At 43.8% G+C, this 22,223-nt stretch overlaps 1 protein-coding gene across 1 annotated transcript in view; it reads right to left on the bottom strand.

The window, feature by feature from the left end:
- The window catches only part of CCDC170 (coiled-coil domain containing 170), a 90,134-nt gene that overhangs the window by 16,588 nt on the left and 51,323 nt on the right, over window positions 1-22,223 (bottom strand). The window contains exons 9-12 of the mRNA XM_083176200.1: window positions 15,416-15,616; window positions 13,730-13,903; window positions 10,999-11,241; window positions 6,383-6,619 (exon numbers count right to left, since the gene is read on the bottom strand). Of these exons, the coding sequence (XP_083032326.1) occupies window positions 6,383-6,619; window positions 10,999-11,241; window positions 13,730-13,903; window positions 15,416-15,616 (855 nt within the window). The remainder of the gene's footprint in view (window positions 1-6,382; window positions 6,620-10,998; window positions 11,242-13,729; window positions 13,904-15,415; window positions 15,617-22,223) is intronic.

Raw genomic sequence — 22,223 nt, 5'->3', positions numbered from 1 at the left:
GATTGAATGAAATGTAAATCGGGTCCCTGGGACCCGATTTTACATTGGATTCAATGTAAAATATTCCCAACCCCCCCAAATTTAACGGCGTAAACCCCACCCCACGATAGACGCCAACCCGAAGCGTGGCGAGCGCAGCGAGCCCGCGAGGGGCGGCGGTGCGCGTCCTCTGACCTTTTCATTCCCCTACTATCCACGTCGGCGTGGAGTTGAGAATAGAATAGTGTGGTGAGCGCAGCGAGCCACCGAGCCCGAAGCGTGACGAGCGCAGCGAGCCCCGCGAGGGGACGCGTATACCTGTGAAGGTGGCTCGCTGCGCTCGCCACACTATTCTATTCTCAACTCCACGCCGACGTGGATAGTAGGGGAATGAAAAGGTCGGAGGACACGCACCGCCGCCCCTCGCCACGCTTTGGGTTGGCGTCTATCGTGGGGTGACGACGGGGACATCTATAATGTGAAATGGGTCATATTGGCCCATTTCACATTTTTCACATTTTCTCACGATTTCAATGTTAAAAAATATTTTAACATTGAAGCCTATGGAAAAATCGGGGGCATCGCGTCGGTCGCGTCGGGACCAATGTTAATGGTCCCGACCGACGCGATGCCCCCGATATTTTACCTTTCCCGACACGATTTCAATGTTAAAATATTTTTTAACATTGAAGCCTATGGAAAAATAGGGGGCATCGCGTCGGTCGCGTCGGGACCAATGTTAATGGTCCCGACCGACGCGATGCCCCCGATATTGTGCCTTAGCCGGCAAAATGGACCTGATTTCAAAGGAAATCGGGTCCATCGTGTGGATCGTGTACCTTAACTTAAAGGTACACGATCCACAAGATTGTGGCCGTGCTAGGAAACAAGTACCTAACATTTTTGCAGAGCCATGCCACCTTTTCAGAGACAACGGAGTTCCGATTCCATGGGAGGTTTGCTTTTTCTGTAGCTTAATTTACCCTCTCTCTACCTGTTTGTGTTTTAATTTGCTACAAAAAAATACTATTTGTGATCATGTTTTTTAATTGCTATGTGTTTTGTACTACAAGCAGGGGCTATGCATTCGTATTCATTTGTATTAAGAATACGAATATGAAAAATCCTATTCGTATTCTTAGTACATTTCCCAATTGTGTCTGCAGTTCCTGTGTAAAGGTGTTAGTAGTAACAGGGGACTTACAGTATGTATGTGATGTGTCAAGGAATCCATGCTTTCCTGTCCATTTGGTAAATATTCTAAGGAAATTGGATTGAACCCTTTGACATGTAATCTGGATCTATTTATGACAGGAAAATCTTTTCAGATCTATGAGCAAATAAACATCTTTTTGCCTCAAGATGACCGTTTTCATCTTGCGACCAACAGAATTACTGCACTAATTCCATTCTCTGGCTGTTCTGGGTAACTGGATCCAGCATCCTCCATGTTCCGCTCTGCCAGCTACCGAAGCAGAGGTCTGGTCTGAGACCAGTGGGGAACCAACAAACGCCAGTCGGGGGGTGTCAGCAGCATGACGATACATTCACCCCAGCAGGGTAACTGAGGAAGAGATGGAGGGCAGACGAGGGCAAGGTGATACCACAATGGCCTTCTGGAGTATGAGAGCAGGACCGGACGCTGACGGAGGATATCCCCGGAGTCTTCTGGGTAGTCACCCAGGAATCCCATGAGCTAAGCCCACAGAGCACACCAGGAAGCGTCCCGGTACTAGTATGCTGCCAGGAGTTACATCAACAGGTGGCAGTGTAGGCTTAACCCAGGAAGACCCGAGCAACCTACCAGTGAGAGAAAAACTACACTAAGACTATAACATAAGAGTAGTACAGCAGGACAGGGTGTGACGAAAGGTGTATGACAACGGGGGTGAGTACAGACAAAAGGCAACACAAAAAAAAATACTGACACAGAATAAAACGAACTACGGAATGCAAGACAAGCGGACACAGGAATGCACACACACAAAGTGAATAACAGAAGTATAGGCTAAACACCAGCTGAGGATGATTAGGCCTTTTACTGAGATCTAACCAAACACTACCCCAGAGGGAAATGTAACTACAGCATGGGGCACTGGCAACACTAAGTATACTGATAGCCTCCCTTTCGCAGGACATGCGACAAGGGGGTATAACAAGAAAAAAGGGATAGTGCAAATTATCCTTTAAATACACAATTTTTTTTATAAAAGTCCACACTTACAGTCTGTAGACGTATAAAACAGCATAAAAGGTTTCCACAGGGGCAATACAGCAATACAGGATGGAATAGAAGGCAGGTGTCCGCCTCTCGTGGAAAACGATAAAGACACTCGAGTGTCTTTATCGTTTTCCACGAGAGGCGGACAGCTGCAAGTCGGCGCGGTATCCCTGGTCTCCAATCCCCGGTTCCGGACGGGTCGTTTGGATTCCACAAGTGTTACCTGCCTTCTATTCCATCTTGTATTGCTGTATTGCCCCTGTGGAAACCTTTTATGCTGTTTTATACGTCTACAGACTGTAAGTGTGGACTTTTATTAAAAAATTGTGTATTTAAAGGATAATTTGCACTATCCCTTTTTTCTTGTTATACCCCCTTGTCGCATGTCCTGCGAAAGGGAGGCTATCATTACAGGTTCCAATTAAACCATCTGAAACAGTTTGGCTACCTAAGGTGATACAATTTTATTATCTTCAAATGGTTATACACTGAGCGCTTTTCTGTTTATTATAACACTCTGTACTACTTTTTGTTCTATTAAGGTTTTCACTGTATGTTTACCTTTGGTGTATGATGAACCTAGCTGCACAGTGTATTTAATTGCGCACCAACTATTGTAAACTACACTCTTTTCCGCTAACACTAAGGGTGACATTCTATGGGATGAGATAAATGCGCATTTTTTTTATCGCACCACTTCGCCCTTTTTAAAATCGCAAGATTGGCCCGTTTTTCGCATATTTAATGAGATGTGAAAAACGGGCCAAATAGTGCGAATAGGTGCGAGGTGGTGCGATGTCTTTAGTCCTGAAAATGTGCGATTTTCATGTCTGAAAATCGCACGTTTGCAGGAAAGCGCAAATTAAAATAAAAAAAAAAATGAGCGCGGGGTCCCCCGCCCGAGCATAACCAGCCCCGGGCTCATTGAGCCGGTGCTGGTGACATAAAATCAGGGTCCCCGACAAATATGGGTCCCCTTGATTTAATGAAACCAGCACCAGGCTCAAGATCCGGCGCTGGTTCCCAAAATACGGGGGACAAAATGACTAGGGGTCCCCCGTATTTTAAGAACCAGCACCAGACACAACCAGCCAGCAGGGTAATGCCACAGCCGGGGGACACTTATTATATAAGGTACAGCGGCCAAAGCATTAACCCCCTGGCTGCTCAGCATGGGCAGGGGTCCTGGGGAAGTGGGGACCCCCCCAAAGAAGGGGTCCCCCCCCTCCAGGACTAACCAGCCCATGCTGAAAGTCCGGGGCTGTCCCCGATGCCCCTGGGCGGTGGGCATCGGGCTGATGGAAAGTGTAAAAAAAAGAATATAAACTATTGTTTTCTACTGTAGAACTATGAGTCCCAGCAAGCCTACCCCGCATGCTGGGACTTGGAGAACCACAAGTCCCAGTATGCGGGGCATTAAAGGGCCCGCTGGCACTTGTAGTTCTACAGTGAAAAAAATAGTTAAATAAAACACACTGACACCCTGAAAAATAAAAGTTTAATACACACATAACACACACATACTGATACTTACCTACCTTGAGCCCGTAGGTCGGTCCCTGGATCCTGGGTCTGGGCTCCGGGGCTCCAGGGCAGAAGAGTCTGGTTCCGGGGCCTTGGTCCTGGTTCCGGGGCTGGTCCGGGGTTCCGGGGCTCCTGGGCTGAAGAATCCGGGGTCCAGGATCCGAAGTAGTCCACAGGGGTACCTGAGGAAGGAAATCCTACTCACCTGGTCCCCGGCAACAACATCGGCATCCTCTCCGGCAGACGCGCTGCTCCCGGCTGCTGTGGTACCCGCTCTCGGACTGAAGAGGCGCCTCTTCAGTCGCGCGAGCGCCCGAAAAGGGGGCTGGGCGTATGCAAATGAGGGCACAGCTTATGCTAATTAGCCGTGACCTCATTTTCATACGAGAATAGACCTCTAAAATCGTGACAGTTGGGAGGTATGGCTCAATGAGCCCGGGGCTGGTTATGCTCGGGCGGGGGACCCCGCGCTCGTTTTTTTTTTATTTTAACTGTTTAATTTTTTTTTTTACACCAGAACCCTGCACAGAACATTGCGATCTGTGCAGGGTTCTGGCTAATTCGCCCATCAGAACCTGGTCTGATTTTTGGGCGAATTATAGACACACTTTATACAAATCGCATACCATTAAATATGCGATTTGTATACTTTTTCATGTGAAAACATCTGGATGCTATGTGCTGCGAAAAGCAGCCATCGCATTTCCAGTGTGTCCAACTTGTTGGCAAAAATCGCACTTTTTTTCACATTTTCGCAGCTCATTAAATATGCGAAAATGGAAAAAAATGCGATTTCGGCCGTTTTTTCGAAAAAAATCGCAAAAGTCTATTTTTCTCATCCCATAGAATGTCACCCTAAGTATACGCCAGTCCTCTACCTATAAACATATATAGTGAAGGAGAGAAATAGATGTAGTACTTGCGTATCACCCTGTTAGTGCACCAGGCAGGGAGCTTGTACTGAAAAGAGCCTTCCAGCAATAGGACCGGACACCAACACAGAGCTGCAAGAGAGCACTCCTGCACAAAACTCTATAACCGGTGCCTGAACAGCCCCACAGGAAGGAATATAAGAAGGGCTGCAGCCAATTCCCCCCCCCAGGTCCAGCCAACGGCAAATCAAGGGGCAGCTGTGACTATAGGACTCACCTGCCTGTGGCTGCCTGGCTTTCTTCATTGCCTAGGTAACTGCTGTGGCATGGGAGGAGAGTGGCATCCCGCGTGCCTAGCAACAGCACCCGGAAGTTCAGAACCGGAAGTGACGTGACGCAAGCACTGGGACCCGCTGAAGCGCGGCTCCTAACAGCGCCATGTAGTAAGAGTCTGGTGGTGGCAGCGATATCCCCACCTACTGCATAGTGGGTACTTACATTAACAGGGTATCCCCTATTGGCCAGGTCCCGTGAGATCAGCAACCGCCATCTGTGGACCCGAAGGGCGTAGCCAGAGCGTAAGGGCAGACGTCCGGTCACACTGGGCTGTAAGTAACAAGCTTACTAGAAAAAGCTCAGTACGGGCATGCTGACAGAACTGCTGCTACAGAGTTCCATACCTCCCAACTGTCCCGATTACAGAAGGATAGTCTGGCTATTTGGAGACTGTGCCGCTGTCCCTCCCGCAGATGCCAATGTCCTGCGAGTGCAGTTGAGGGGAGCCAAAAATCACTGCTGCTCTGCTCCATGCAGAGCAGCAGTGGGCGCTGAAGAGATGCTGTGCGCCTGTGCATGGCATCCCATGCAGGGAATAACAGTACAGCCCCTTGTGCTTATTAACTGCAGTGCTCATTGCTGTGTTGTTCTCCTTGCTGTGGGCCTCAGCTTCCAGCCTGCCACACTAGCATGGGTGCTGATAGAGAACTGGAGGCGGCAGGCACCAGGTACTTGTTTCTGAGCCTGCGATAACAGACTGAATTAGTGGTCGCTGAATGTACCGGTGGCCTGGCCATCTGTGTTTACTTTTCATATGACCTTTAGTATTTACCCTTTATTCCTAACTTTTATCGGACTGTATGACCTGTATTGTTCTGCTGCTGATACAAACATGTTCTAAAAAAAGACTATTCAGTGTGACACTGTTTAATAGGCAAATTAGATTAATGCTATTGTCAAAAAATAAACAAAAGTAGTCATTTGCACATCCAAAATACTAAATGATGTGCAGTGGTTTTTTTGTTCAGTTTTTGCTATATATAAATATATACATAAATTCAGACAGACAGATACATACATACATACATACAGTGCATAACAATAGCTCTGCAGACCCAACGGTGGCTTGGATGCAGTTTGGGGGTCCGCGGGGTCTGCAGAAGCTATTGCTGCTCCGTTAATGGGGCCGCCACCGAATCTGTTGCTGCCAGCACGCTGGGTACAGCAGAGCTTCCTGTCTGCAATCCTCGTGCTCCTCATTTCTATTATAGATACCCCTCACAAAATGGCCACCCCCCTCACAGCAGTCGGTTAAGGATGCTAGAAGAAGCGGCGACCTCCTCTTGCATCCTAAATAATGGTCTGCTGTAGGTGGTTGCAATTTTGCAAGTGACATTTTAACAGGAGCCCCGGGACCGCAGACAGGAGGATCTGCTGGAGGAGGGGTGGCACACAAATTTTAGTTACGCCACTGAGTACTTATATCCATACATGACTACAAGTACATTACCTGCTTTTCCCTCTTGGAAACCTCGTCTAAGGTTTTCTTAAGTGTCTTTAGCTCACTGGTAATGACATCGATAAAATTGTCTGCTTTCTCTTTGTCCTCTTTGGCCTCTTTTTCAGTAAAGTCTAATTCTGATTTGACAGAAAGCAATTTCTTCTGAGTCTTGCCTTTAACTTTCTGAAGTTGATCCAGAGTCTTGCTCAGGTGTTCAATAGTTTTGTGCTGTTCCAGTGTTTTTATCTAAAAAAAAAAAAAAAATGATTGTAGTACAGCGATAATACCATGTACCATGTACAAATAAATAATGTCATCAACTGTTTACATAAGGGCAAATTTCATTTTTATTTCTCATTAATCTAATCTAAGTAACTAACAAAAATATCTGCACAATTACAAAACAAAAATAATACCTGTGTATAGTAAGATGGTCACATATTCAACACTCAGTATAATCAATATATACATTAGTAATACAGTACTTTTTTTTTGGGGGGGGGGGGTGTAAGCCTGTTACTTTTACTTTGTTCTGTTTGGTAGCTGCTCTTCACATGTGAATATATGCAAAGAAGGAGTGTGTATGCCACATTGATAAAATAGATTAAATCTAAACATGTAATTAAGCTGCAAAATAGAGGAAGTCCAGTAGCGACCAAAGAAGTGGAGCAAATAAAAAACAACAAATTAAAAACTGTAAAAAATAATTAAATGCCAAAACCCATTTAATAAATTAGTGCTTTCATTTAAAGATTTTTGGTACATACAGCAGACGCTACAATGATAAAATTATCAATTTTTTCTTGTTACCTGCATATTACCTGAATCTTGAATGTTAATTAAGAAACTTTTAAAAATTACCTTGTGTTAATTACTAAAATGATTTTGTTTCATTATGCTTTTAATCCAGAATACAAAATGACTACATGAATAGTCAACTGAATCAAGTTTTTTTTCTAAATATATTTGCAGCATGCAATCCTGACCCCTAGTGTTCCCTGTGTGTAACAAGAGTGTGAGCTGGATGTATATTTAGTATCATTTAATTATTATCGGTTTCTTATATAGCGCACACATATTCTGCAGCGCTGGAGCTTTCTATATTCCCTACCACATGTACATGCACACACATTCATTCTAGGGTTAATTTTGTTAGGAGCCAAATAACCTACCAGTATAGGTTGTGGGAAGAAACCGGAGTACTTGTAGGAAACCCAAGTACGGGGAGAATATACAAACTCCGCACAGTTAGAGCCATGGTGGGAATTGAACCCATGACCTCAGCGCTGTGAGGCAGTAATGCCATTACACCATCCGTATCTCATTCTTTCCATGCAGTCATTTCAGCTATTAATGCAAAATGATGTTGCAATCTGCTGATCACACATATTATATTATATATTATATAGATATTTGTCATTATTTATAATATATCTGTACTTTGGGGGTGATTCTGGATGACAAAATCATTTGATGGTCGCGGACTATCAAATTATTTTTGCAATTGCTCGCAGATCTGAGACACCAGGGCTCCCTGTACTGGAACAGGACGGGCAGTTGACATCCGCTGACGTCAGCTGCCTGCCACCGCCTCAAGAATAACCCCCTTTATACCAGTAACAATTATAAAACACAAATGAATGTTTTACACTAAACCTAAACTTTTTTGTATTATTACTTTTTTTGGACACATGCCTACAATCCCTCTATATAAGATTTATTTACTTATTTATTTATTAACAGTTTCTTATATAGCGCATACATATATTCTGCAGCGCTGTAATGAGAATATTTGGACATTCAAATCAGTCCCTGCCCAAAGGAGCTTACAATCTATGTACACACACACACAGACATTCTAGGGTTAATTTTAACCTACCAGTACATTTTTGGATTGTGGGACAAAACCGGAGTACCCGGAGGAAACTCACACAAACATGGGGAGAATATACAAACTCAGCACAGTTAGGGCCATGGTGGGAATCGAACCCATGACCTCAGCGCTGTGAGGCAGTAATGCTAACCATTACACCATCCGTGCTGCCCTAAGATAATTATTGTTTGGGAGTTTAAAGTGTTGCCAAGAAAATAGCGCTTTATAATAGGGAACAAACACGATAATACAAGATACAGGTAACATGCTACCTTACATTTTCTGTTATACTCTAAGCTATAGATATTACTTAGTAACTGTTTATGTATTACTGTATATGTATATTTTCCATATTGTACTGGAGTGTAACATTTCCTTTTTTGTTTAAAAAACAAAACACATTTTAGGCTGCAACACCCCCACAACCTGCTAGCGCCATACCATCAGTATTTTAAAGGACCATACATACCCATATTTCTCCAAATAGCCCTGACTTTAGGTGCCCATACATCAGGTTGCACAACTCCCTGATCCCCTTTCTCGGCAGAACAACCAATCAGCCAACTGAATCAATTGATTGGTGGCCAACAATGATCGGTGATATGTCAGGGATCAAGGAAATTAACCATGATAAAAAGGCCCTATTCCTCAATCTTGAACGAAAAAATTCCCAATCGCTGATGCAACAGAATTGCCGCAATCCATTGCTGGTGTATGCCATGTGACTTTCCTTTATCTGGTACTTTATATCAATCATTCTGTGACAAACATTCCAGTCTCTAGTATGGACAGAATGCTGATGTTTTACATAGTTGTGTAATGCTGTGTACACACGGGAGCGATATGTGCTATAATTGCTGGGAATATGGTCGCAGGCGACCATATTGCCAGTGATGGAAGTGTGCCCCAGTGATAAATCGCTGGGTGCGCGCTCCCGTTTTCTGCCCCATTGTAATCGCTGGTCACAGGAGCTTGCTCCTGCGACCAGCTAATTACCTCTGCGGCTCCCCCAGCAGAGGTTCCTTTTCATCAGCGACCATCTCTGGTCGCTGATGAAAAGGAGACACTGAGCAATATATTGCTCAGCTATATATTGCAAGCAATATATGGCTGAGCAATATATCTCCCACCGTGTGTATGCACCTTAAGATTGCTTCTATGGGCAGTATTCAATGCTCTGGATTTACTGCTTTTTTCGGCAAATCGGGCTATTTTCACACTCTGTGGTGAATCTTTTCACTGAAAATCTGATTCACCTTATTTAACGATCACTGTTCGCAAAAGCGAACAGTGAATGCCGGCCAGTTCACCATTTCATGCTCGCTGCAATTCGCTGGTGTATTTCAATGGGGTTTTGACTCTAATTCGTCGAGAGTGTATTCAATGCTAGGATGGAGAACTGCTTTCACTGTGATTTTCGCTGTGTTTCACCGTTTTGCATTCGCCATCTTTTTAAGGCAAACTGAAATGTGTTCTTTTAAAATAGAGGTTTTGCTTTTTTTTGTGTCAAAAAATCATTAATTTTATTATTGGAAGGATCTTGCTATTTGGTTTCATGTACTTGCAGCAATATATTTAATTGTAATAATTTTTTTTTACATGACATTATCAGGGGGGCGGAGAAACGCTCATTAGATATTCAATGCACTGGGTCCCGCTCATTACATATGCACGAGCGGGACCAGCGCAGCGCACCCTCCACCTCCCCGCCAGCCCTCCTCCTCCCCCCTGCTGCTGTGTGCAGCGTCTGGCGCAGGCAGGGAGGCTTCTCCCTGCCTTCCGCCATCCCACGGCTCCCCGCAGTTTTCACCGGAGGGGGGGGTTTTAAAATCCGCTGTCAATAGGGGAGAGGGAAGGCTGGCGGCAAACCGGGAGGGTGGCGAATGCCGGCAAATGTGCAGCGAATCCTAAACAGGATTCGCTGCACATTGTGAACATTATCATTGAATACTACCCTGTGAATGCGCCACGATGGTCTTACATTGGCAGTTACATATAGTCTTTGTTAGCAAACTAAGTGGTAAGCAGGAAGCATTTCTGGGTGGTAACTAGGGTGGCAAACTTAACACAGGCATGTTGTGACCTAGTTTGTGGGTGTCAGAGCCTGTAACTGTGCTCCAGTGCATATTAAAAATGGCTCTGGTGTCTTACTTTCCACAGCAATCATAGGGTTACTCAGTTCTATGACCAACTGATGTGAAAATTAAAATGAAATCTTATGTGAAAATACATGCAGCCATAGGAAGTGGAGCAGAGAGAGGGGAGGGGGTACTAAATACCCAGGCCAAAGTACGATGGAGGGACCCAGTGGGGCCCCTGTTTCCTGGCTGAGCAGCTCTTCTCAACCCAGCAAAAGCTGCTGTGTGCTGAGCTGCTGTACGGCCCAGAAAGTGCTTCAAGGACTATTTTTTATGTATCTTATTCTAAGAGTGCCTTACAACCAAAGCAGGGAAATGTCACTGATGATCTCATTTGAATGTATATATCTCTGATAATGGGGGTAAAGTACAATCAGAGAGATTCCTATACTCGTCGGGGAGTCAGGGAGATTGCTGCTACGACAGGAAGAGCTGGCTGTTAGGCCTAAATGACCCAATACCTTCCTTTATTACAATGTACTTCAGTTTTCATTGACTATAATGTTGCGTATAATGTGTTCAGTGCAACAATTTTAAGATGGCAGTAGGTAAGATTTCTCAATGGCTTTCTACACAGTACAAAAGATACAATCCCAAAAATATCCTATACTTACCTTTAGCTCATTTGTATCTGAAAGCCTGGATTTAAGCTCTGTGATGGATTCAAGGGCTGCATTTAAATCCTTCTGTAGTCTCTCCACCTTCTTCTGCAGACTCCTCACTGTCAGGTTGGCCTCATCTCTCTCCACGGCCAGAGCTGTGCGGACCTGTTTTTCTTCCTCTAGCTGGGCAATCTTTTTCCTCAAAAGTTCCATGTGAAGTTCTTTGCTGTCAAACTTTTCTTTCTGGGCTTTTAACTACATCAAAATATAACAAATTAAGGCATTATCACTTCACTGTAGTCTAGTGGCACAGGGCCGCAACCAGGGGGAATAGTAGGGGGTCGCTCGCCCGGCACCCGGGTACCGCATGTGATACTGCTAGTGGCTATTATACATGTAATTAGGCACCATGGGACTTTTTTTATTGTAATTGTTGTACTTTTGTGAGAAGAGCTACATAACAGGGCTCATTACACATCTGGGTGACATATTCAATAACATGTCGTTGCTCCAACAGAGCGGCCAGTTAGGCAAGCTGTACACAATTACCAATCGTCCCAGCTTGGTAGGAATTTGAATTTGCAGCCTAATTTGCAGCCCAGTGTTGGCTGCAGCCAGAGTATGGAAGTTATGCGGGTCACCTGTGCACACAGCTATATGTGCCTTTTATAAGGCGGGATGTACTATCCTTAAAAAATATACAGCCAAAGGCAGAAAATGCCGTTTCCAGAATATAAACTTCAGAATACAATGAATTTCAGAGTTTGGAGAAGGTGAATAATTCCATCTGTGGGTGACATTACCCAATGGATCCTTCCCAGCACACCCCACTGCATATAAGCAGAAGGGCTCTCAGATAATACAGTCCACCTTGACATGGTAGATGGATGCATATTTGGCAAAATATGTGCTAAGAACCATATTTATACTCCATGTTAATTTGTAGATAGATGTGTAATAGTACAGTGGTATATCTATAATGGGTGGTGCACACGGTCCTCTTAGTCCCGTGAGGGCCCACACCCTGCACCCATTTTGGAAATACTTAACCTCTGGTGTCCTAGTGCTCTAGTGCTCAGACTCCACAGCGCAGCGGAGCCCAGCAATTAGGTTAATGCCAGCCCACATGAGTGAAATCCCGCCCACGCGCATGGCTGTGGATGCGTTCGCAGCTGTGCACACAGGGGGAAATCCATACGTAATCACTCAGGTTTTTTTGGGATCCCCCTCTGTTTACAACAGCAAAGAGTGCAGGTCTGAATTGAGCCCATTGTGTGCAAGCTTAACTTTTTTAAATGAGGTTGGTACTATAATACAATTAAAAGGTTTTAACCATATTGGCAATAAGACTACAAAGATGACGGCAAAGTGTTTAAAGTTAACATGTCAATGCAAATAAAATATTTTACATGACTACCGTGTCTGAATTCTTTGGATGACATTACATTGTTGGCAGTAAAATTTATCACAAATGAACTACTTCCGTTGAGAACAATCAAGTTTTCTTTTCCCAGAGAATGATGTCACAGGAAAGGAATAAAGGTGCGTACACACGGGGGAGATATAATGCTAGCAATATATTGCTGAGCAATATATTGCTCAGTGTCTCCTTTTCATCAGCGACCAGAGATGGTCGCTGATGAAACGGAACCTCTGCTGGGGGTGCCGCAGAAGTAATTAGCTGGTCACAGGAGCAAGCTCCCGCGACCAGCGATTAGAACGGGGCTGAAAACGGGAGCGCGCACCCAGAGATTTATCGCCGGGGCACACTCCCATCACTGGCAATATGGTCGCCAGCGACCATATTCCCAGCTACATCAGCCCCTATCGCTGCCGTGTGTACACGGCTTAAGTCTTAGTTATAAAACATAAAACAGAACAATTGGATCATGTAGCTGAAGATGCAGTGAGAGGACCAATAGGTAGCCAGAATGCTTGTGCCTAAAGCTTCTCATTGGTCGTCCAGTTCATACCCTTCTCCAAAGCTCATGCAATTCCAATGTTAATCATAATGCCTTTGAAAAAAATGGTCTATTAAAAGGTGGTGATTGCTATTGTGTGAATTTGGAAGCTGATCGATTATCAAACAACTACCCATGCATCTGGGTCACAGATTGTGTGCGTGACAGCACAGTGACAAAAATCAGCAACTTTCTTTGCAGTCTTGCACAGGGCAGGATCTCACTCTATTGCGGGGCGGTGGCAAACAGCAATTTCACTCAGCAGCCACCTGGTCTGATTAACCAACTAAAGTCAGAAACGCTGATGATAGCAACTTCCAAAGTGTCACATGGCCCAAGTTTTCAGCCGATCTTTGAAAACTAACCAGACAGCTTTCACAAAAATTCTCAGGGAAACGGGATAAGCTATATTGCTCCAAATGGTAATGCAGCATAACATGTAGAATTGAAGGCAAAAATTTTTAATTGTAAGTGTTTGAACGGGTAAAAACTTAGCACCAGACAGTTTTTTCTTTTTTGTATCCTGAGACGAAATGACTTTTGTGAATGCTAAGGTGGTTCTGTAGCTGACAGTTATATCATTGCATATGACACATTTTTCTACAAATGTACACTTATATCGGTGATCCGCTTCACTGATGGATAAAATGCATTACATTTGTTAATAGGCACATATTCATTTCAATAATATAACTGTATGCCACCCAATATTTAGCAATGTCATTATGTCCCTCTAAAGTGAGCTATGCAAAGGTCTAGGGCAAAAAGAAAGTGACATTTACCTTTCTTTGCAATCCGTGAGCAAGTGTCTTGTTTTCAGTGACAGCATTTGATTCTAATTTGACCAACTGATCTGCTCGGGCGAGGATGACATCCAGACGCATGTCAAAACCTACATCAGCAGTTATTCTTTCCAGCTTCATCTTATCAGACAGCTGCTCCAAGAACTTCATGTACTACAGAAGGTATCAGAGGTAGAAAAGTGAAGTTTGCAGAAATGAGTAACTGTAGCGGAACTTATATTGTGAGCGTGTGGAAACAGTACTATGCCATAGTACATTTACCCCTTACTTGCTATAATGTCTGATAGTGCAACCAATGTGTAACCAATGGTGCCAGTTTGTATGCTGAGCGGTGGATTTAAGATGCAGCCAAAATTCCAAAAACTGCATCATTCGCATAAATTCATTGTTGATTTGCCCCCCAAAAAAATTCTCACGCCAGTATTAGCATCCACCTCTGATAAGAGCCCTATATCCTGGTGAAGGATCTATTTTGTTAAAGAAAATGTCAACAATTTAATGTGTTCTCTGTTTTGCTCACTGTAGACCAGTAAGTCCTGTATTATGTATCATTTATATATGTCTAGTGTCTGTCCGATTGTGTGTCTCTGAAACACTGCCTTCTGTTGGCAGCGAGTGAAACTTCATCTCTTTCTCTCTCGCACTTGCACAAACACAGAGGCAATCACAAGGTAGCAGACTAGCTTTCAAAGAATTTGCTTTGAGCATACTAGTAATCTATACTTAATTTTTAATTAAAAGAGGAGCTAAAGACAATTTATAAGTATCAGTGCCCTCTAGTGGCTGGTTGACATGTTATATCAGATACAGTATCTGTTTCATCTCTTATAAATACTACTATTTGGTGTTGTTTAGTCATACTTGTCTATGACTGAAAAAAGCATGTCAGGGAGATTGTGAAAGCAACACCTTTGAGTGCGGCGTGAAGTGGACATGTACTGGTGCACCTGAGAGGCTTGTCATAAAACTGCCTTACATGCAGCTGTTACATATTATGGCACATACAGTATATTGGCCACGAGGAACCTTATTTCAAAATGCATGAGGCAGCAGGGATCAGAGTGCCTTCTAATGAATGCAAGAAATGGCACTGATGGTCTCATTTGAATGTTCAAGTATGTAACAGCTACATAATATTGGTAAGGTGTAATCAGGGAGATTGCTAGGTTTTCAGGGAGACAGGAAGTTTGATGCTATTTCAAGGAGAGTTGGAAAGTAAGTGTTTAGCATGCCTGACATGTGTCTTGACCATTGTGAGTGCACCTAGGGGCATGGGTTTGTGGAGGAAGATAATCACATCTGTAAAGAGACGGAACTCTGCAAAGTAATGACCATACTTACAAAGAAGAGTATAAGAGCACTACAGAGCCTTGTTTTGCAGAGAAATGCCAAATTTAGATTTGTTCCAATTAATTATTCAAAAATGTGGAAAGGCTTTGAATTTTGAAGTTTTTTTGTTTGTTTTGTTTTTTAGAATACTTTTTATTGAGCGAGTCACAGCATAATGTGGGCCATACAGATATAATAAGCACATAATAAACCCAGAGAAGGAGAAACAAAGGAGTAGAAGAGGAATAGAAGTTAGGGAGGTGACCGCTATCTGGATTGCCCATAAGGAAAATACAGTGAAGACATTTGGGTACCAAATAATAACTTTTGTTTTACCTTCTGCTTCTCGTAACTCAGATTGTCCCTCATGACATCTCCAGAAACTAGTTCTCCTTCAGCCATTTTCAGCCGAACCCTCAGCTCTTCCAGTTGCTGCTCTGCCTTCTTTGCCCTAAGCATTGCTTCCTGATGCAGATCTGTCTGCTGCTGAAGCTGCTCATTCAGCTTGCACGCCCTACCTTCCAGCTGTATTACCATCTACAGTCAAACATTAAACATTGTTATTATAAGCGACACATTACTTTTTCATGCAAAGTTTATTTATGTATTTGTAGTGGCTGAGAAAAAAAATAACACTTTGAAACAACAAATTTCAACAAAAAGACTTTAGCACCCAGGATAACATTCTATGGACAGTAGGTTATATGTGTGGGCAAACGAGATGCCATTCTAGGCTAGTTCCACAAAACATGCACACTATCGCGCATGCTTAGAGCAATATATATATTTGCAGAACACCAGTTTTTGGGTGGTTCCTGCAAACATAGCTTCCCCAGGATTTATGTACTGAAAACCGTAGCAGAATAACAGTGATAAAAAAATTATAATTATTGGGGCCAATACACTTCTTCTTTATGTACTTCATTTTGGAAAGTACAAATATTAGTAAAGTAGACATTAAAGCAGGGGTCAGGGAACTTTTTTACCTTTTACCCCAAAATATATTTAGATACGCCGACGTTACCCCCTTGATTTGAAAGGAAAGAGATCATATCATTGTAATACACACTGTACCCCTAAAAACTTATGATATATCCTGCTAGTACGGTACACAGCCTGGCAGCCATTGATGATGATGATGATGAGGATGATCACCATGTATGGCTGTGTGTGGTTCAAAAGCCATACATGGTCATCATCATCATTAATGGCTGCCAGGCTGTGTGGTATGGCCACTGATAATGTGACATCCAGGAAACTATTAGGGTCAGTCTTTCAAGATGATATAGTGACAGTCTGTCCAAATTTTTTCCCTAATCTAGAGATGGGTATACCTTGACAGGAGCCTATAACCAGGCAAAGAAACTGGGCGCTGCAGCCACAGTACAGACTGCACGCTGCCGAGATTGCGCAACAACTAGTCGACTCTACTGAAGAAGCGGGTGGACTTGGAGGTGGGGCCCGGGGCATTGCGCAGGGAAGCGTATTATACACAAGGGCCTTACACACAGCACTGCGTCAGGTCCTTGTACACTGTAACACACAGCCAGGCATGCATATAGATTCATATGCATGCCCGGCTGTGTTTCGGCAGCACGACTGTCCTTTACCCCCAGAAATTTAATTTTTACCCCAATTGGGGTAATTTACACCTGTTCCCTGACACTGCATTAGAGTAAAGTTACACTAGTTAAAAACCAATATATAAATATTAAATTAAAAAAGTAACACCAAAAACAAACAAAATTTATTATCTGGCCTCATCTGGCCATCGGCCTATAAAGTGAGCATGCTGTGAAGTGCCCCCCTTCCTCCAAGGTGGCTTGTGGGAAAATTACCTCTGTGGAGCTCTACATACTATTTTACTGATGAGTGCTTTCAGGTTTTGTATTCTAAATAAAATAGTATATTAGTACAAATATAACAGCATAGAAACATAGAAACATAGAATTTGACGGCAGATAAGAACCATTTGGCCCATCTAGTCTGCCCCTTTTTTATCCTTCAGGTAATCTCAACCCTTTTTGATCCTTATTTTTTTGTAAGGATATTCATATGCCTATCCCAAGCATGTTTACATTGTTCTACTGTCTTAGCCTCTACCACCTCTGATGGGAGGCTATTCCACTTATCCACTACCCTTTCTGTGAAGTAATTCTTTCTAACATTTCCCCTGAACCTACCTCCCTTGATTTTCAGTGCATGTCCTCGTGTTCTATTACTTATTTTCCTTTGAAGAAAATTTCCCTCCTGTACTATGTTAAAACCCTTGATATATTTGAAGATTTCTATCATGTCCCCCTTTCCCTTCTCTGCACCAAACTATACATGTTAAGATCTTTTACTCTTTCCATGTAAGTTTTGTGATGTAGGCCTTGCACCATTTTAGTTGCCCTTCTTTTTACAGTCTCTAATGTATTTATATCCTTCTGAAGATATGGTCTCCAGAACTGGACACAGTATTCCAGATGAGGCCGTACCAATGACCTATAAAGTGGCATTATTACATCTTTTTTTCTGCTACTGATTCCTCTCCCTATGCAACCAAGCATCTGACTAGCCTTCCTCATTGCTTTGCTACATTGCTTTCCTGACTTTAAGTCACTTGAAATAGTGACGCCTAGATCTCTTTCCTCCTCAGTAGTTTCCATTATAGTACCCTTGATACTATATTGAGCTTTTGGGTTTTTGAGTCCCAAGTGCATAATTTTGCATTTTTTAGCATTAAACTGTAGTTGCCATGCTCTACAGTTTAATGCATATGAACATAAATGTGGTTGAAATAGGGGTGTTTATTACCAGACACTCAATCGGGCTATAAAATAGATGATGGATGGATTGAGTGTTTCATACATACTGTACTATACTGTATCTAGTCACAATTGTAAGACAATCATAAAAGACTATGGGCAGGATGTACTAAGAGAAAAATGTGGTAATCAGTGCTATAAGAGGGATCTGTTTGGATCACTCCCAGCATCCCCTGCGCCTACATATGCTTAAACAGATGGACTCCTGGGTCACAAACACGGAGGTCCAGGAACCGGCAGTCATTGCAAAGAGCAGATCTTATCGAAAGAGTTGCCATGTCTGATAGAAATTGCATATAATAGTACATAGGTGGCAGAATGTACTGCAAGAGGTTGGTATATCCTGACATATATTTTAAAAACGTTGACATATATTTTAAAAACGTTCATAACAATGGTTTTCTAATGTGGCTGTACATAACAAAATAGACATCACCGTTTTTTATTAAAGACAGAGCTTTTTTACCCATTTGCTAAAAGGAGCCTAATTAACAAAATGTGCAATGTCACCTTTCTTTATTGCAATATATTGCAGCAAATTGTAATCTGTTTTCAGGGCTATTTCTTAAGAGCCATGTGCAGGAACATACGTTTTTATAAGAATCTGTACTGGTGATGAGTAAAAAGTAAAGTGACAAAGTGCTAATGTTATAACTTTATGGAACCGGGTATGGGTCATAGGTCCTCGAGAGTTACCAACAGTTCACATTTTCCAGACAACCTAGCTGTTGCACAGGTGCACTCATTACTCACTAACACATTTTAAAAGATCCACAGGTGGAGCTAATTACTTCACTTGTGATTCTGTGAGGAGACATGGAAAACATTAACTGTTGGTAGCTCTCGAGGACTGGAGTTGGCTACCCCAGCATTTGGTTGACCACTGAAGGTCGACATGTATGTTGACATTTCTGACGGGGTTAGGTCAACCCAATCATTAGGTCGACATGGGCAAGGTCAACAGTCAAAAGGTCGACATGGGGTTTTTCTCTATTTATCCCGAATGTCGACGCAGTCAACATGGACACTAAAAAAAGTGCACCATGTCCACTCGCATGGCTCACTGCACTCGCCATGCTAGGGCATGAAATACTGCCTGTCGGCACACGTCGGCTTAAAAAATTTAAAACCCATGTCTACCTTTTGACTGGTGACCAAGCCCATGTCAACTTCATGCATGTGTCGACCTAATGTCCCTGTCGACCTAACCCCATGCCGATCTTCAGACATGTCAATCTTCTGTGGTTGACCTTCTCTTTGTTGACCTAGTGAGCGTATACCATGGAACCGGACACACAATTGCACATGCAGTCACTTGACACGTGGGCAGAGAAAAGTGGTTGCAGAAACTATGGGGAAGGCTGCTGTGAGCAGGGCCAGCGCCACCACTAGGCAGGACTAGGCATTTGCCTAGGGCGGCAGTTCGCCCCTTGCCCCCCCACCATGCAAAGGGGGAACCTGCTGCGCCGTCTGGGGAGCGGGCAGGGGGGTCCATGCCGGCTTCTGACAAGAGCCTACAGTGGTGTCCTTGCCGCGCGGGTACCTGCGGCGCTGTGTATAAAGCTGGTGGCGGTGGGGGGTCCCTGCAGTGAATATGAAATAATTAGCGCTATCCGCCGGGCTATGCGGCGGCGCGGGAAGCACTGCCGGGTTTGAAAACACTGGCCGCACGCTGATTGGCTGAGATTCAGCCAATCAGCGTGCGGCCAGTGTTTTAAAAACAGAAGCGCTTCCCGCGCCGCCGCATAGCGCTTGTTATTTCTTATTCACTGCGAGGACACCACTGCAGGCTTTATACACAGCACCGCTGCCAGCTTTATACACAGCACCGCAGGTACCCGCGTGGCAAGGACACCAGTGCCCACTCCCCAGACGGCGCAACAGGTACCCCCTTTGCACGGGGGGGGCAAGGGGTGAACAGGTACCCCCCAGCACCGGGGTGCCCCCACCCCGACTTGCCTGGGGCGCTCCGGTGCCTTGCACCGGCCCTGGCTGCGAGCAAAGAAGGAGCTATCTCCGATATCTGGGTGGTATATAATATTGTATCTGCATATGGAAATCCATTCCAAGGCTTCACCCAAACACTAGATAATAATCAGTTATTGCGTATACAGAAACTACTAGTAGTGTATAGCGCAAAACAGTAACATATGCTTGTTTATTGTGATGTTATTAAGTACTGGCCTCTTTTTTTTCCTGATAGAACATTTAATTGTTAGAACTAGTTCTGAAACAGGAAGAAATAAGAGAAATTAGAGGAATAATTTCAGAAATGAATAGAATAAGCATCTGGCCAATTATCCAGTGTGGAAGCTACAGTACTAAATTTTGTATCACCTTGTAACTTTAATATGTCATATATTCTGTGCTTTTTTTTCCCCTATGTAAATTTTTTTCATTTAAAAAAATAAGTACTGCATATATGTATTAGAACCTTACTAATAATTAATATAGCCAATATCATTTATAAGGAAAATGTATTAAATTGCAAAATGCGTTGTATGACTATTAAAAAGGCACTATATAGGACTACCCCCAGCAATAACACTGCTTCTGCTACCAGTAGGATGTGGAATGCTTCAACATGATATATTTATCAGAGTGACAATGTATCATCCACAGTAGCAGAATAAGGGTACTATGGATACATTAACCCAGTGGTTTCCAAATTGTGTTCCGTGGCACACTCTAGTGCAGGGGTCTTCAACCTTTAAGACAGTGTGGGCCACATAAAAAAATTCAATGAAGCCCGAGGGCCACTAAGCTCTACTGTGGTATTTAGCACAGCTCTTAATAGATAGACAGCACAGCCCCCGCATAGATAGTTGGCACAGCTGCCCATACACATAAACCCGACCCCCAATATATAGTCTGCACCAGGGCTATTTCTAAACAATTAGGGTCCCAGTGCGAACAGAAAAAAAATGCAGCCCTCCATACATAATTTGGTATTTAAGAAATTGAAGGCGCGCGCTCCCTAAAAGGGGTGTGGCCTAATTATAAGGGGCGAGGTCTAATTATAAGAGTGTGAACTAGCAGGAAAAAAAATTACCTGACATCTCACTTTTGCAACCTGCATGACCAGACATTGGTTACCACAGGAATGGCTGTTGTCCTTCCACGCTTAAGTTGGCTGTCTAAAGGCCGCACAGTGACATATAAACATAAAGGCCCATTACACCATGATGCCCATTGCGCCACACACCGGGATGCCCATTAAACATGCCACACACCGTGATGCCCATTAAACATTATGCCACACTCCCTGATGCCCATTGCACATTATGCCACACACCATGATGCCCCTTGCACTATAACGCCCCCAATACTCCTGCTTATGCATATGATGCCCCCAGCAGTGCCTCTCACAAAATGCCACCAGTAGTGTCCCTCATTTGGGCACAGCCACCACCCCCACCCAGGGCCGGATTATAATGGGGGCGCAAGGGGTCAGTGCCCCTGGGCCCCCCTCTAGCTAGGGGCCCCCTGTGGTTGGCATTTATTTTTTAGCTACAGGTTGTGTGCATGGGAGTGGGGTAGTGCTGCAGCTTCACCTATTTGCCAATGTGACAATGATTAATGGTGCTGAGCACGAGAGCCAAGTGTGCAGTGCATTACTGGGAGTTGACTAAGTCCCATGGTACTTTGCACCAGAGGGCAGAGGCTGAGACGTTTGTGCTGAGCTCTGATTGGTGGAGCTCATTACATGCTTCTCAGGCCCATGGATAACAGCAGCAGCAGCCTAGTCATGGGAGGGTTTTTAATCAGAGGCAGCACTGGGACTGTGAGGTCTCCTACAGAGTAAGGTGTAGAGGGACAAACACAGGCTTTTCATGTGGTATGTATGTATGTATGTATGTATGTGTGTGTGTGTGTGTATATGTGTAATATATATATATATATATATATATATATATATATGTATATATATATATATATATATATATATATATATCCCCTGAAGTTACCCATTGACCAAGTTTATACTGCCTTTACTCTGTGTTTTGACAGTGTAATATTCCCCCATGCAGTTTGCGGCCAGTACAAGTGCAAGGGGGCCCCCCTGTCTAAAGTGCCCCGGGCCCCCCGAAGGCTTAATCTGACACTGCCCCCACCCCATGTTCAGCAGCCGCCACCCCATGTTCAGCACAGCCGCCACCCTAGCCCCATATTCAGCAAAACATTACAAAAGGCAGCCAGCTCACCTCTCACTCCTCCCCCAAACATTTCTAAATGCAGCCTGCTCACCTCACATGACTCCCCCCCCCCCCCCTCAAAAAAAAAATTTCTAAATGCAGCCAGGTCACCTCACCCCCCCCCCCCTTCTAAGCCAG

The sequence above is a fragment of the Crinia signifera genome, chromosome 3 (genome assembly GCF_055691185.1).
Source record: "Crinia signifera chromosome 3, ASM5569118v1, whole genome shotgun sequence".
Lineage (NCBI taxonomy): Eukaryota > Metazoa > Chordata > Amphibia > Anura > Myobatrachidae > Crinia > Crinia signifera.
This window is presented reverse-complemented; position numbering and strand designations above follow the sequence as displayed.